Source organism: Pelobates fuscus, chromosome 11, assembly GCF_036172605.1.
Source record: "Pelobates fuscus isolate aPelFus1 chromosome 11, aPelFus1.pri, whole genome shotgun sequence".
NCBI lineage: Eukaryota > Metazoa > Chordata > Amphibia > Anura > Pelobatidae > Pelobates > Pelobates fuscus.
Window position 1 is genome coordinate 11,217,769 of NC_086327.1, and position 17,504 is coordinate 11,235,272.

The window sequence follows — 17,504 nt, forward strand, 5'->3', positions numbered from 1 at the left end:
CTGACACAGTATGGGGGGCTCAGGGGGTACTCGCTGTCTGAGAGCTCTGACACAGTATGGGGGCACTGGGTGTGCTCACTGTCTGAGAGCTCTGACACAGTATGGGGGCACAGGGTGTACTCACTGTCTGAGAGCTCTGACACAGTATGGGGGGCACAGGGTGTACTCACTGTCTGAGAGCTCTGACACAGTATGGGGGGCACAGGGTGTACTCAATGTCTGAGAGCTCTGAGACAGTATGGGGGGCACAGGGTGTACTCACTGTCTGAGAGCTCTGACACAGTATGGGGGGCACAGGGTGTACTCAATGTCTGAGAGCTCTGACACAGTATGGGGGGCTCAGGGTGTACTCACTGTCTGAGAGCTCTGATACAGTATGGGGGGCACAGGGTGTACTCACTGTCTGAGAGCTCTGACACAGTATGGAGGCACAGGGTGTACTCACTGTCTGAGAGCTCTGACAGTGTGGGGGGGCACAGGGTGTACTCACTGTATGGGGGCACAGGGTGTACTCACTGTCTGAGAGCTCTGACACAGTATGGGGGCTCGGGGTGTACTCACTGTCTGAGAGCTCTGACACAGTATGGGGGGCACTGGGTGTACTCACTGTCTGAGAGCTCTGACACAGTATGGGGGGCACAGGACACAGTATGGGGGCACATGGTGTACTCACTGTCTGAGAGCTCTGACACAGTATGGGAGGGCACAGGGTGTACTCACTGTCTGAGAGCTCTGACACAGTATGGGGGGCACAGGGTGTACTCCCTGTCTGAGAGCTCTGACACTGTATGGGGGGCACAGGGTGTACTCACTGTCTGAAAGCTCTGACACTGTATGGGGGCACAGGGTGTACTCACTGTCTGAGAGCTCTAACACAGTATGGGGGGCACACGGTGTACTCACTGTCTGAGAGCTCTGACACAGTATGGGGGACACACAGTGTACTCACTGTCTGAGAGCTCTGACACAGTATGGGGGGCACAGGGAGTACTCACTGTCTGAGAGCTCTGACAGAGTCACAGTGTGTCACCAGATACCTCACTGTCTGGGGGTTCAGGACACAGTATGGGGGGCACAGGGTGTACTCCCTGTCTGAGAGCTCTAACAGGGAGACAGTGTGTCACCAGACACCTTCCTGTCTGGGGGCTCAGGATACATCAATGGGGGCACAGGGTGTTGTGAGGTTATTTATGGGGATTCATTATTATTAATTCATTTTCATTAATTAAAAATATTACAATTAAAAATCTTTATTAAAATATCAGGGATTGATTTTTTTTTTTGGCGCTAATTCCCAACTATTAATTTTAAAGCAAAGAGTTCCCACTATTTAACTCTTAGATCTAGAGCACACAGTTTGAATTTAATAATTCATACATTATCACAACTTTTTATACAAATTATAATTATTTCTTGTCATTAAGAGTAAATATACATGGTAATTAGTGAATAGTTTTCAATAATATTGAACAAGATATAACATAGTAAACTATCACAATCTCAGTAACAAATTCAAACTCTTTAGAGTGATTGTTAGTTCATGACAAGTTAAATCAACCGGGTTAATATATGGAATATGCTCTTCATAACTATTGATTGAGACAAGCAACAAATAGAATGTTACTATCTATTAAATGATAAGGAACCATATGAGTTTATCAACATGTGGATTATCATAATTTACAGACAGAATTTTTCAGGATCTTAAAATACAATCTGAGCTTTTTACTTCTTAGTACAATTTACAAACACATGTGGATTGTTTGCTTATTGTAAACACCATTCATTAGACTTAGCTGGACAGAGTTCATTATTTACTCAGGTGATCTATACACAAAGTTCTACATCGTATCAGCTAGCCACAGAATTTTAACCAGCTCAGTGCTGTTTCAGAGTAATTATTAAGATTAATTCATCCAGTAACTAAATTCTTGCAGGTTTAGTTAACAGTTCTTATCTGATAAATATTTCCTAGATTGTAACAGGATTAATATCTGGGTAACTCTTGATATTCTATTTATTTATTTTTTTATTTCATGATTTTGATTAATATTCCAGTCTGCAGTTTGAGATATCAATCTTTATCATGAAACCCATCTGGCGGATTTCGTATCAGCTTTTACCCAGAAAATATTAGCTTTAAGTTATGTAATTTTATAGTTGGTATAATTGGCTTATATTTACAGATAGATGTTCTGGATGTTTTTTTAAATTTGTTTCAAGATGTCGTCCTGCCCGTCTCTTGTCTTGTGTTCTTTCTCCTTCTGTCTGTCTCTCCATTTATTTGTGTTTTTCTGTGTGTGTGTATATCATGCAGTTATATGTCATTCCTTATCTGTTAACCTTCTGACCTGGTCCAATGACATTTTGGGGCAAGTCATTATATAATGGCTGACGTAATTTTGATCTATATTTCTATATGTCTCAAACAGTAAGTGGAGCTGTTGGCTTACTTCAGGAGTATTACCAGCTATTATCATATACGGTTAAACATTGTTCAGGACAATTTAAGAATGTTTAATTTCAAAATGTTTTGGTCAGCATTTCTTCTTTTCTCTCAATGTGGACTTTGGTCTCACACCAATAAACCAATGTGTCCTTGCTCACCTAAGCGTTATGGCAATTTCAGGATTTTTAAGCTGTCTTACTTAATTTATCTCTATTGATTATTACATTTTTATATGTATATCGTTTCTATATATGTAAATTGCTAACTTAGGATATATCACACTATATTTTTATCTTTATATATAATTAAACTTCACTATAGTGTCAGGAAAACAAACCGGTTTTCCTGACACTATAGCATCCGTAGGACCCCCCCACCCTCAGGGACACCCTCCCTTGGTGCAGAACCACTTACCTTTATCCAGTGCCGAGCTTCCTCTGCGCTGGTGACCTCTTCCCCACCCCCACCCCCTCCTGCCGACGTCAGCACTCGAGTGGAGCGGTATGCGCATGAGCGTCAAGAGCCACGCGCGCATTCAAACAGTCCATAAGAAAGCATTTCTCAATGCTTTCCTACGGACGTTCCGCACGCTGGATGCAAATTTTGCATCCAGCGTCACAGATGCAACTCTAGCGGCTGTCAGGAAGACAGCCACTAGAGGTTGCATTTACCCTGCAATGTAAACATAGCAGTTTCTCTGAAACTGTTATGTTTACATCAGAAGGCTTAAAACATGGGGGACCTGGTACCCAGACCACTTTATTGAGCTGAAGTGGTCTGGGTTACTATAGTGTCCATTTAATTTATATGCATCACAGCGATATATGTGTGTTTGCTGAACATGTACTTTTAATTAACACATACTTGTCTTATCTTGTATTGACACAGATGTATTTACTCACTGTCTGGCTTTTTTAGCTGACAGGGTCACACTTTGAGAAAACCATATTGTTTCTTCATTTTAGCACCTCATGGCATATTAGCTAAATTGCATTTTTGCTATTATGCATATATTATTTTTTTATCGCACTATATACGTATTTCCTTCCTACACAATATCTCTGTCAGTGTGCTCACTGCCTGAGAGCTCTGACAGGGAGCCTATGTGTCACCAGATATCTCCCTGACTGGGGGCACAAGGTGTGGACACTAATTGTCTTAATAGGAAATAGTAAAATATGTCTCCAATATGGGGATAAGGGACAGGGCTGCAGAGAAAGTTACAGTTTATGAAGTGATACAAGAAAATGGTAGGTGAGGAAATTGTACCTCAGCAGACAGTGGTTGATAATGTTTAATTATACCTGACAACTGTTACTTTAAGTTGATAAGATTTTAGTAAATTTTCCCAGTTTTTGGGCAAAAGTGAAGTTTCATTATTCCCCCCATTCATATAAACCAAAGAATGAGCTAGTTACCACAGTATTCTGATGCCAGAAAATGTTCCCCTTGGAAACGAAAGCAGTAATTGTTCAATGGCTGTAAATCTGATTACCAGTAGGGACCTGCTGCAGAGTATATTGAACCGCGAGTGGGGGCTATGTGTATTCATTTTTTTTTTTTTTTTTTTAAATAAGCTTTTATTGGGTTTTCAAGAATAAGTACAGTCATATTGAAAGGGTACATAAGAGAAAAGGGGGGGGGATGTATACAGTTACATCCAGGGTGACAACTGACATCTTGTTAATAAGATACATTTTTGAATAGATACAGTTTGAAGTATATACAGTATAGAATAGGTAAAACTTTGCAGGAAGCATACATTCGTTATCATAGCACTTGACACTGAAACGACAAATTGAGACTAGCACTGAGGTCTTGACTGAGGCTGGACGTCGTCCTTTACCTGGACCTTTCGTTAACTTGAGAGTGATCCTGACTATCGCTGTGGTTTTTGTGTAGTATAGTGATACTGTGTGGTCTAGTGTTGTGTGAGTTGTGTGAGTTGTCCTCCCCTATCCTATATGTCTGCGAGTGTGTCATATCTAGACTAGTGATTGTCTACTGAGGTGGTAGTCCTGTGCCATTGTATGCAGCACACAGCTGAGTTGGAGAGTGTCCAGTGGCCTGTGTAGTAGTGTAGGCCGCCCGATCTGAATATTGCCTGTGGTTGTGTGCGTTAGATGTGTCTCAACCTACTCGTGTTGCAGGAGGCCCTTTCGGTATGGAATCTCCGTGTGAGAGGGTGTGAGCTATAAGTAATCAAACTGCGTCCTCAGCTATGAATCTCACCCATGGATCCCATGTTTCCCTGAAAAGTGTGTATCTGTGGGAGACGAGGCGTGAATCTCTTCCATGGTTTTGATTGAGTCTACTTTAGCTACCCATTCCCTGATTGTGGGGACTTCAGGATTTTTCCATTTTACAGGGATGAGCAGATTGGCTGCAGTAAGGAGATGTCAGGAGGGCTTTCTGCATCTTAGGGATTGAGGTAGGTAGGATCAGGAACAGCAGAGTGTGTGGAGTATGTGGTAGTTGGGTACTCGTCGCAATGCCGTGTGTATTTGTGATAGGGCAGTCCGCCATTGAGTTGTTGTGATCTGTATATTCAGGACTGTTAACCAGGTGTCTGTGAAGTGGGGTAGCTGGGCACCATGGTCGGTCTGCAAGAATTTGTAGAAGGTCGACAACTGTTTCGTTTTGACGTTACGGGTCAGGCAATTTGTCTCAAAATCGGATAGGGACTATGTGTATTAATGTGTTAAACTATAACTGTTAAATTTAGCATATTGCCTTACTTGCCTTATAACATATGCATGTACTGTGACAAACTACACTTCCCACGTGAGCTTGCCACGAGCTCCTGGAGGAGTTTGTTTGCCAGCCTCCTGCCCACAGACTATGGGCCCTGCAGGGAAACCTGTAAAAGACTACCGAACTCGACCGACCGTTAGCACTGATTTCATGGAACTGTTTTGGGCATAGGACCATGTGCGCAGTAAGTCAAAATTATGACTTCCAGGAAATTCACGAACCCCTGATCTGATCTGGGTGATTGTTGGATATGTTGGTCACCCAGATCGGGGCTATCAGGGGATGTAACTTTTGTGGGGGTTTTGTGTCTTTAAAGGTACTTTTGGGGTTTTGTAAAAATGTATGTTTTCTGTGCCTGGAGACAATCGAGTTTAATACAGTTCCTAGACGATACCTGCCTGGAAGAGGGATTCAGTGGAATAGACAGAGGAGATGAAACCTGCCTGGAAGGAGAGCTGCAGCCTGGTCGGGTGGAAAAGCTCCAGAGTGACCCCAGTCAAGCCTTGGCGACTGTGGTTGAAGTGCTCCAGTGTCCTGGCAAGCGTCTACGAAGCAAACTGGGCTGCGATACTCAGTATACAGTCGGTATACAGGAGCTCCTTCACAGTCAGAAAGTCATCTCCTGTCTCTTTCAGCGGTACACATCAGAGGCGAGAGAAATTCAATGGCGGACGCTCTAAGCAGAGATCACTTAAAACAGGAAGATCGGTCTCTAAAATTTGTAATGCCAGATATTGACCTTATGGCAACAAAAGAAAATAGGAAGATTCAGAAATTTGCATTGATCCATGTACCAGATGACCCAGATTACCTAGATGGCAATGACAAGTCATGATCATACCCCGTGTTTTACAGAAAATCAGGGTGGACAGAGCAATGGGTTTTTGCCATTTTCCCTTTTTGGCCCAGAAGGAGCTGGTTTTCAGTCCTACTAAACTTTGCCAAAAATGCATTTTGGAAGATTCCAATAACCGAGAATATTCTGGAGTACATCACTGAAGATTCTGCAAACATTACAGTTGACTGCCTGGTTTCTAGACATCAGATACTGACTACTAAGGAACTCTGTCCTAAAGTTATTATTCTGGTGCAGCAAGAATCTTGAAAAAAAATCTGCTTCTGCTGCAGAAGTCTGGGCATTCAGCCCTTGTCTGCAACAATTACTTAAATTTCTGCAACTGAGCTTCCCCAAAGGGCACTGTCCAGCTACCTTTAAAGTTCAGGTCTCAGCTACAGGCGTTTTTTAATTCAAGACTTTGCTTCATATACTTTAATTGCAAGATTCTTCAAAGCAATCTCTAGACTTCTTCCAACCATCAGAAAACTAGTTCCCACTTGGGATTTGAATCGGAGTTCTCTCAGCATTGTGTGTGGCTCCTTTTGAACCTTTAGAATCATTTAGTCTGAAAATTCTCACTTTTAAGACTTATTTTTTTTTTTGGTTGTATTGATGTCTGCTAAACACCTGAGTGAACTTCAAGCTATGTCTTCGTCGCCTACTTATCTGGTCTTCGATTTGGATAAAATGGTCCTTCAATTGCATCCTTCTTATCTGCTTAAGGTGGCATCTATATCAAACATTAATCAGGAAATTGTCCTCCCAATATTCTGTCAGAATCCTCAGAATGCTACTGAACAAAAATGTTATTGCCTGGATGTCAAACAGAGTCTTCATTTTTTTTTCTGGAGAAAACTAAAGCATTTAGAAAACCTGATAGATTGTTTGTCCTCTTTTTTTTTTATATATAAATTCTTTATTTCCAAGATTTTGTCTGTTTTCTTGGGGGGTGGGGAGTACAGAAAGGAAACAAGGGGATAATAATTGTCATTCAGTTTACATAGCATATACATATACATTTAGTTGAGTCTGCGTTATGTTGCACTTCATAGTTACAATTGTTTAATAGCAATAGTTTTTGTGTGTCTTCAGCGTGTTTATATGTTTCTGTCATTTGATCAGAATTGTTATACTGTGGCCTAAGGATTCATAAGGGTACAAAGGGGTGGAGGGTGGGTGGAGAGTTATCTTGTTAATTTAATATGGGTTCTTTATTTTGTGTCTGAGTTTTGTGTTCTCTCCCAGTTTCGGGGTGTGGGGTCAGTTGGGGAGTACAAAGTTTGGTATTGTGAGTCTGAGTCATTCACAGTGTGTATCTTCTGATATCAACAGTGCAGAGAAAGTTGTTGTAGTTATATGTTAGGATCATGTAGGTCGTAACCTGGGTCCCCATGTTGTAACTCTTGTGTCTCGTGGACCTTGAGGTGTTCGTGTGTCTTGCAGTCGTGTGGTTTTCCTGAACATTCTTGTCGTTGTCCTGTTGGGTAGGGGGATTTAGTGTTGTGTGTCCCTACTTGAGTGGGGGTAGGGCGGTGGGGGGGTGTTGCGCAGGGGTTGTCCGTCCTTTGGGCGGGGTAGGTGGGTTCTTAGGATGGTCTGTTGGATGCATTAGGGGATCCTCCCTGGGTGTGAGGGAGGGTGGAGGTGGGAGGAGAAGGGATAAAGAGGGTGGAAAGGTGTGTGGTAGGCCGAGGGGAGTAATGGGGGGGGTTGGGTGTGTGGGGAAAGGGGAAGGGGAGGCCTAGAGAGATGGGGGGTGTTTTTGGCTGATGGGGTCAATTTGTGGGTCTGGGGGGGCTAGCGCGCCAGTATGGTCCTGGTTAGCCATGGTTCCCATATTTTATGGTGTGAGTTTGTGGTGTCATGGATTAATGCTGATAGTTTGTCCATTTCTACCGATTCGTTTATTTTACTTAGCACCTCTGGTGCAGCCGGGACAGTGTTGCTTCCCCAGTGTTTGGCGATGGTTCTCCGGGTGGCCAGTGCGATCCGAGCCGACATTTTGTTTTGGGCCCTCGTTAGGGTTGCATGGGGTTTAGATAAGAGCCACAGCCATGGGTCCTGAGGGAGGTTGCTGTGAAATGCCCCGTTGACCATTTGGATTATTTTCTGCCAGAGTTGGGCTATGCGAGGGCAGTTCCACCACAGGTGGATGTACGTGCCTTGTTCACCACATCCCTTCCAACATCGGTCGGAGGGTGTTATGCGCATTTGTTTCAGTCTTAGGGGGGTGATGTACCAGCGGAACAAGGTTTTGTATGCTTGTTCTTTGTGTGTTACGCATATGGAGATCGCCGCTGTGACTTCCCATATGTCTTGCCAGTCTGATGGGTCTGCGGGGGGGCCTATGTCTCTTTCCCATGCTGCGGTGTACGCTAGGGCATCGGGTTTGCTGGTGTGGTGTATGATGCTGTATATAGTAGATATCTGGCCTCGTTGTATCGGGGTGTGCATGCACATTTTCTCGAAGGAAGTGAGCATGGTGGTAGCTGTTTTTTGGTTGAGTGGGTGGGTTAGAAAGCTCCTGATTTGCAGGAACCTGAAGTGGTCGAAGGTCGTGAATGGGGTATTGTTGGGTAGGTCTGTGTGAGGGTAGGTCTGTATGAGGTGATGTCCACGGAAGAAGTGGTAAAATCGGACCAGATCATTGTCTTCGTATCTCGCGAAGTGTTGGGGCGTCATCCCGGGTTGGAATTGTCTGTTCCGGAGGATTGGTGTTAAGGGGGATGGGGTGTTGATGAGGTCGTATTTTCGGGTCATCCTCTCCCAGAGTTGGATTGAATGGTTGAGTGCTGGTGTCGTGGGGGGGGGTCTGTGGTCTGTCCTGCCTTGGTAGCCAAAGGTATAGGGAGGGGAAGTCTCGACCGAATAGGTCGTGTTCGATGTCGACCCATAGTTTCAGTCCCGCTGGGGCGTGTAGGTTCTGGATTTGTGCTAATTGAGCTGCTTGATGGTAGTCCCAAGCCCCTTCTCTTATGTGGTATATAAAGTGTTGCGCGTTTAATTCTCGCCCTCTTCCCCGCCCATATGAATTTGTTGATTCGAGATTGAAGGGTTTTGAAATCGTTTCTGGAAATGGGTATGGGTAGGGCCTGAAAGAGGTAGAGGAAACGTGGCAGTAGATTTATTTTGACTGAAGCCAGGCGGCCTAGCCACGAGATGGTCAGGTTTTGCCAGGTGTTTAGGTCTTGGGTGGCTTTTGCTAGTAGTGGGGGGTAGTTAAGTTGGTATGTGAGCTGTAAGTCTCCCGGTAGATGTGTCCCCAGGTATTGTATGGTTTGTGTCTCATAGCGGAACGGGTAGTCCGTTTTTAGTGCTGTTAGTGCGTCTGTGGGGATGTGGATCGGTAGGGCTTCGGTTTTATCGAGGTTCAATTTGTATCCCGATATGCTGGCATAGTCGTCTAGGAGGGCTATTAGTGGTGGTAAGGAGGTGACAGGTTCTGTCAACGTGAGTAGTAGATCGTCCGCATAGGCCGCTATTTTATATTCCTCATTTCGTAATCGGATGCCGGACATGGCTTCTGTCTGGCGGATATTTTGGAGGAGGGGTTCTAGTGATAGGGCGAAAAGGAGGGGGGATTGGGGGCGGCCCTGTCGTGTGCCATTTTGTATTGTGAAGGAGGGGGGTTGGGCATTTGGTATGAGGAGGTTTGCTGTGGGGTGGGAATATATGTTTCTTATGGTCCCTACAAAGATTTCGGGGAAGCCCATTCTGTCTAGGGTGGCATACAGGTAGGGCCAGAGGATCCGGTCAAATGCCTTTTCGGCATCTAGGGAGAGGAGTAGAGTAGGCTGTCGTCGGTGGTTTGCTGTCCAAATTAGGTCGTATGTTCTTCTAGTGTTGTCGCACGCTTGACGGTATGGGATAAATCCGACTTGGTCCGGGTGGATTAGTTTGAGGAGGAGAGGGTGCAGTCGGTTGGCTAGTACTTTAGTGAATAGCTTAATGTCGGCATTCAGCTGTGATATCGGTCGGTAGTGTTCGGGGTCTGTATGTGTCTTGTGGGGTTTGGGGAGTAGGCATATATTGGCTTGGAGCATATCTGAGGGTGGGGCATCTCCGTCCATTAGGGCTGTGAATAAGGTCAATAGTTGTGGTTGGTGTATTGTTGAAAATGTCTTATAGTAAAGCCCGTCTGGTCCCGGGCATTTGTTGGGTTTGAGAGTTTTCATGGCTTGTGTTATTTCTTCAAGTGTGATAGGTGTGCTGAGCGCCTGTTTCCCTGCATCAGTGAGCGTGGGCATAGGGATTTGGCGTAAAAAAGTGTTTGTTCTGTTTCGTTTTTGGGAAGGGCTGTGTCTCGATTCGGGATTGTGGTCGTATAGGGGGGAGTAATATTCTTGGAAGACTGTCGTGATTTGATTCGGGAGTGTGTGTTTTCTTCCGTCTGGTGTTTGGATTTGGGAGATATATTTGTTGTGTGTCCTTTTATGGAGTCTGTTGGCCAGGAGTGAGTCTGCCTTGTTAGATTTTTCGTAAAACATTTGCCTTGTCCATTGGAGGGCTTTCTTGGAGTCTTGTGCCATAAATTTTTGTATCTCCTGTCTGTGTGTTTGTATTTGGGACAGTAAGGCGGGTGTTGGGTCGGTTATGTGTTGATGTTCCAGTGTTCTTAGGGCTGTGAGGTGTGTTTCTAGTGGTTTCAGCTGTTGTTTTTTTATGTGCTGAGGCTGCTGCTATCAGTTTACCCCGTATGACCGCTTTATGGGCTGCCCAGAGGGTCCATGCAGATGTTGGTTTCAAAGTATTCTGTTATGTCCGATTGGAGTTTTTCCCTTATGGTCGTGTTGTGGAGGTGGATGGGGTTAAGTCTCCATGTCCAGTTCCTGGTTGCGTGTGGGAGGGTAAAGGAGAAGAGGATTTCCGCGTGGTCTGACCAGGTGATCGATCCGATCGTTGCGTTTGTGATGTGTGGGAGTAGGGAGGGGGAAGTGAGGAACATGTCTATGCGTGAGTAGGATGAGTGTGGGTTTGAGTAGAATGTGTAGTCAGCCTCGGTGGGGTGGAGAATCCTCCAGGCGTCTATGAGTTGTGTACGAGCGGCAAATGTTTGAAGTATTTTGTCGTTTCGGGTGGGCGGTTGTGGCCTTGTGAGTGGAGCGTTTTGTCGTTTTCTGTCTAGTTCGGGTGATAGAGTGGCGTTGTAGTCCCCTCCTATGATTGTGTGGTGGGAGGAGAAAAGACGTAGGTGCGTTTGGAAGTTGTTCCAGAATTGGGTGTCAGGAAGGGTGGGGGCGTAGATCGAAGAGAAGGCATATCTATGAGGCCCTATTTGCCCTGCTAATGTTATGTATCTGCCTTGAGGGTCGGTTACTGTGCGCATGAAGGTTAGGGGGCAGGTTTTGCGCACCATGACGGCTACCCCATTTGTTTTGCCCTGTGGTGAGTTTGCTAGGTAGCACTCTCTATAGTGCCTGCTCAGGAGGGGGAATGCCCTTGTCTGTTCGTAATGGGTTTCTTGGAGTAGGATTATGTCGGCGTTAGAGCGATTGGCCCATCGGAGAAGGCGATGCCTTTTGGCTGGGTTGTTGAGACCTTTGCAGTTAATCAATATGCATGTGACGCGTGCGGGTTTAGTGTTGCTACGGTCGCCGGGTCTTGAGGGGGGGCTCCGCTGGGGTTGTGAGGGCATTGTGGGGTTCTTGCTGAGGAGTCTCTGTCTCAGGAGGGGGTTAGGGGTGTACGTTGGTTGTGGGGGGGAAGTGGTGGGGGGGAGTGGATCCTAGGGGGAGCAGAGGGGAGACGGGGGGGGGGAGGTGGTGGTGGTGGGGGATGTATAAGGTTGGGGTCTGAGTGCTAACCTGGTCTTATGTTTGTGTTGCAAGGTCGTCTTGGGGGTCTGGAGTGTCCGTTCGGGTCCTCGATTGTCTATTGAGGATGGTTGGTAGGTAGAGGAGGGAGTGAGTAGGCAGTCATGCGTCTGTGTCTGCGTCTGTGTCTACTTCAACGTCTCCCTCTTCCCGGTGCATCTATGTGTTGGAGTATGCTCTGGTTCAGCGTCTGTGGGTAGAGAACTGTTAGTAGTTGACAAGAGTATCGTACGAGCTACTTAGGGCGTTGGGTGAATTGTTACTCTTGTATCTGGTTTCTGGTGAGAGTGTTCGTGGTGCCACTTGTTTGTCCTCTTTTAATGGCAGCTAAAGGCACTTTGGCAAGGTGTATTAAAGAATCTATATCGATGGTTTACAGTTCCTCTAATGTTCATCCTCCTCTTCATTTAAAAGCTCATTTCACTAGAGCTTTTTCTACTTCATGGGCATTTAGAGCTGCAGCGACTCCATCACAAATATGTAAGGCAGGGATGTGGTCTTCACTTCGTACATTTTCCAAACATTATAGATTGGACATCCAGGCCTCTAAGGATTCTACTTTTGGGCACAAGGTGTTGCAGATGGTAGTGAAGTAATATATACATTCCCTTAAGGATTGCTTGCTTCCTCTAATCTGAAGGGAGACGTTCATATTTTACTTACTGTAAATCTATTTTTCATTAGCGTTAAAGGCAGTGCACGTATTTCCCACCCTATTTAATAATTTATTTTTTTTGCAGTTAAATTGGCTTACTGGGGATCTCAGGATCCTGTGGCTTGTTACACCTGTTGGAGCAGGACCTAGAGGGAGGATCCTATTCTGTTACTATTTTGTAGGTGTCTGACTGCCTTCCCTCAAGATTAGAGAATATCCCAGATGTAGTGCACTGCCTCTAATCCTAAGGGAAAGTAAAATTTTGACTTTTAGACCTAAACTGCCAGCAGTAAAAACATATTATGGCAATTGTTTTCCAAATCAACCACTTTGCCAAAATTGCTAAATTCCCCCATCAATTCACCACAATTCAAATCCTTGAATGAACTCCCATCAGTACAACTGAGACTCAAAATCTCTATACTGTTATCACTTCATTTAATAATGGGGCAGGCTAGGAACCACAACCACTACAGCCCCGAGTAGTGTTTATGACCAATTCCATGGGTCTCCTTTTAACAATATTGCTAATGTGAAAGTTAATGATGAAATTCTTCCATTATTTGAAAGTACTTCACTGTCTGAGAACATCAGCTGATGCTCTCGGACAATTAATTTTATGCTGATATGGCCAAAATTAATATATAAAACAGGAACATCCACTTATTAACTCTGATGGGAGTCACTGAGGCCCCTGGAAAGGGAGGCATGTAGTGGGGCATGAATCTATATTGTGTTCATTTATTCCCAAGTGTCACAGCAGGCTCACTCCTGACCTTTTACCACTGTATGTCCATTCCCGTGTTGTTTTGCGTCCGGTTGACATTTTTATATACATTTTTGCGCAGACCAAAAACTCACCGTGTCTAATTTGGTTTAATGAACACTTACATTCTCCGATGGGAATCATGCTACAAAAATGTACAGATGTGACTTAATTACAATATACAAAGACAGAACCTGATAACCCATTCACGTTGTGAACTAGATCTTAGAAATGCCATCAGAGGTGCTCGCCGCCACCTGCCGTCCTCTATTTCAAAACAACAGTAAAGCATGTTTATCCATCAAACTCTTGTGTTTCCATGGAGACCATGAGACTCAAAGGCACACCATAAAACAGGGTTAGCTGGGAACAAAAGCAGCATTCGGTGACTGGTTGTGCTCAACGAAGGAAAGAAATCATTTCTTTTTTCCAGTTAGAGTCCAGACCTAGTGACTTCTGGACACCCAAAGTTTACACACTGTAACCGGGGGGAGCAGAGCTTTGTCCTCAGTCACAGCTGTAACAAGCTAGAAGAAACAACACGCTTTTGCCTACATTGTGGAACCTGTGGCCCTCAAAAAGGAATGTGAATATGGTTATCAACAAGGAAAAGCGTTTACAACCACTGTCAAAATTGTTTGTTCTGCTGGGTTTTATGATGCAGGCAGCATACACCCTAGAAACAGGTAGGTAATTGGCCTGTGCAGTTTATAAACACTTTTATTTTTCATGTCCACAGACTTTAGAGTGATGGTTTGTAGAATTCTTCATCTGAATGCAAGTATGTAAACGTGGAGATTAATCAAAGTGTCATTTTGTGAAAATTGGTTTTAACAGTGGGCAATTACTATGGACAACGTGGGATCATCAATAGATGTATTGCTGTAGTTATTGCTCCAGTTTACAACTTTTAGCTCATGTTTCAGTATCGGGTAATCCTGGTATTAAGGTGAAATGAAAAAGGAATTGCTCCATTTTTAGGTAAAATTCTCTTAAGTCTGACATTTCTTCCATTTTGGCGTCTTTTTTTTTTTTTTTTTTAGTTAAATACGTTATTCTAAAAGTTGCAATTCCAATTGTCAATGTTCTGTTTAGAGGTTAAATCCAATTGTATGAATAGATATTTGACTATGGTGTTTACTCACAGCATATTGCAATATTTGCATTTATTTTTATATTACATTTACATTTCTTTATTAAAGTGAGAAGTCAAAGTAAAGTGAATTTCAAACTTAAGGGCCGAAAGTTGCTAAACTTTTTTACCTTTTAGGATATTTGGGCCTTAAATTTGAAATTAACATTGTTAATTGTCACTTTAGTAAATAACATTGTTAGGGTGTAATAGTCAAGCTGTGACTGTACGAAAATGGATTCCAATTGATCTAATCTTGTCTAAAGTTTGCAATTGGGGTTTCAATGTGCTACAATTTATGCATCTTCTGTATCACTTTAAAACCTACCTTAGAGGTCCTATAGATGCATCGATTACTAACTTCAGAGCTGCCTTTATGTATATGTATCTTATGAGTTGGCTGAGCTGAAGATATTTTATTAACTTTATTTGGCTTTGTACTATTTAATATTTGCAATTCAGAGCTTAGTGAATAAACCCCTCCACTCCATTTATTTTTTATGTATAAAAAAAATTCTTGATCTTTTTTATTATTTTTTTAAATTTTTTTTGGTGCAGCTGAGTACATAGCATTGTCTAACGCCACAACAGTGTACACATGTACAAACAGGCTAATTAGTGGCATGATGATGTTAATTCGCACATTGTTTTTTGATCAGGCTTAACAGTACTCTTATGTCACCACTATTATGAGTATATTGCTTATCAGGACTAGGGAGGCGTGCATACGATTCAATAGCAGTGTGGTTCAGGTGAGACATGCAGTGGAAACGATTAGAATGCAAGTGTAGAGAAAATACAAATAATATAACACGCTGTCTAGGAAAAACAGGCTTAAAATGAAACCACCGGAGCCGAGCAGACCGTGATTAAACATGTGTCCGTGAGAGCTAGCAGAGAGAAGTGGTTAGAGGAAAAGTATGGCTGCAATGTGTGTCCAAGAGTGTTAGTTTTTAGGTGGCATGTGTTGAGCTGGGGGCTACTGTCTCTTGTAGAGCCCGATTTGTGTTGGGCTGTGAATGTCTCTGTGCTCGTGTAGAGTGACCAGGTGATGTCACTTGGAGCTTACAGTCTGTGGCGGGTTAATACAGCAGTTAGGCATGATGCAAGTTGGTGAGGAACCACAGGCTTTTACAGGTGTCACTAGTGCTCCTTCAGGTAGTGACAGAGCTTCCCATTCCTTCCTTGGTGTTCAGTCAATGCTTGGCAAGCATAGTACATGTTTGGTTAGTCTGCTTGGTGGTTCTGCGTTGCGGCATGGGCTCATACTTCCCCAACTTCCCCTCTATTTCTTATCCGGCCAGGGGGGCGTCTGTTGCGGTCAGATGGTCCATTGGCTCTCTCGGTCTCATTCTCTCCCTGGCTGGGGTCAGAGCTGGACTCGTTGCTGGACTCGCTTTACGGTCCTCTGTTTGGGCATTTAGTGTGGCTCTGTATTGTAAGAGCAGTTGGTAAGGTGCTCCGAGCCGCCACCATCTTACAAGGTAGGCCTTGGGTGGTCAGTTCCTGTAAGTCTCTCCACAGCTCGAGTTCTCTTCAGTGGGGACTGGGATAATCCTCCCCCCCACCCAGAGGATGGGTGGGGGGCACCGGGACCGGCAAGCATTCAGTAAGCCAGCATGGTAGCAGGGGAGGGAGACATGGCAGCGGCCGTCCACCCTGCTCCCCCCGAGTAGGCCGCAGCCTCCGAAGTCTCAGGCTTCCTGCGGTGGGTCTGAAACTCCCGATCTTGGGGGCCGATACCTCTCCCACCGCTGTGTGGGTATCTCTCAGGCTTTGTACGAGTGCAAAAAGCTGCTAAATGTGGCTTAAGAGGCCTGATACCTCCGGAGCCTCTCCTGCATGCGATCGGTCAGCATGGTGGTTCGGTTCTGCCCACCTTGATTTTTTTATTTTATTTGTTTTGTGCAAAATCCTGAGTTTGTAAAAATGTTTTTAGAAAATTTTTCAACTTAATAATCAGCCGTAATTAAACCCATTTTTAGCCTACAACAGAAATGTCCTGGTCTGTTCAAAGTAATTTGGTAACTGTATTGATTTATGTGGCCAATTTACTTAAATAAATATATAATCACAAAAAATATAATGCAGTGTCCTAAAAAGTGTGTTGAGATTGAAGGCACAGTGTAATGTCAAAATGAAAGTAAACTGAAAATGAGGCCAAATGAAAAAAACACTGGATGCTGTTTTACTGATATACTTATGTGTAAATGGTGTCTGGAATTCTACGGGAATTCAAAATGTTAGGCAAAAATAGACAATTAAGTAGTCAAAAATAGCCTATTTTGGCGTCAACTGTAAAATTTACTTTGAATTCTAGACATTTGATCCTTCAGTGAATACAGTTGTGAAACTTCTCTGACTTAGAGGTCCCCAGTCCAACATGGATGACAGTGATTTCTCTGCTTGCAATGTCACTTGACTTGAGCCTTCACCCTGCATGTCTGTGATGGGAATTAATTGCATACACAGTTCCAGCTTGTATGTCTATGGACAATTATCTTAGTCAGAAGGGCACAAAAAACATATAACACCCCATTGCAACTTCCCATTAGCACGTGCTGCGCCTCTTGTCTCCCAAACAAAGCAATTGTGAATTACTTTTATTATCTTCATTTATCAATCCCTTTTTATTGTTGATCCCCAGGCTGTCTGTAGCTTTGAGATACGGTGTGTGTGAGGTCAGATAAAATCCATTAAAGAAACATAAATACCTCAAATTGCAGCTGGTATCCTCACATCACTGAGTCAATGTGTCCACAACAATTGATTTGCTTAAACTGGTGTCTGCGTGGAACCCACGTGTGACAGCAATTTGTGGTTTGATTTATTACATGGCAAACTTAAGACAAATGATACCTAGAATTGAGCACTGACATTATACTGAGAAACAAATGTAAGAATCCTTTCTAAGTGTTCCATCTTTATAAAACATCTACTCTTGTAAGGTTTGTCCTTTGTTTAGTAAAGATTTCTGTTGCTCCAGCTCTTTATAATCCTCTAGATGGAGTACTTTAGCCTGATTAGCTCATCAGGATACATTTTTGCATGAAGGAGATGAAGGAAGGTCACTGATAGAAAATAGGTGAAATATGGA

At 43.8% G+C, this 17,504-nt stretch overlaps 1 protein-coding gene across 1 annotated transcript in view; it reads left to right on the top strand.

Moving 5' to 3' along the window:
• The first annotated feature begins 13,746 nt into the window (after window positions 1–13,746).
• Window positions 13,747–17,504, top strand: part of LDLRAD2 (low density lipoprotein receptor class A domain containing 2) — a 33,390-nt gene continuing 29,632 nt past the window's right edge. Inside the window, exon 1 of the mRNA XM_063435846.1 lies at window positions 13,747–13,961. Coding sequence (XP_063291916.1) covers window positions 13,868–13,961 — 94 coding nt within the window. The 5' untranslated portion in view covers window positions 13,747–13,867. The remainder of the gene's footprint in view (window positions 13,962–17,504) is intronic.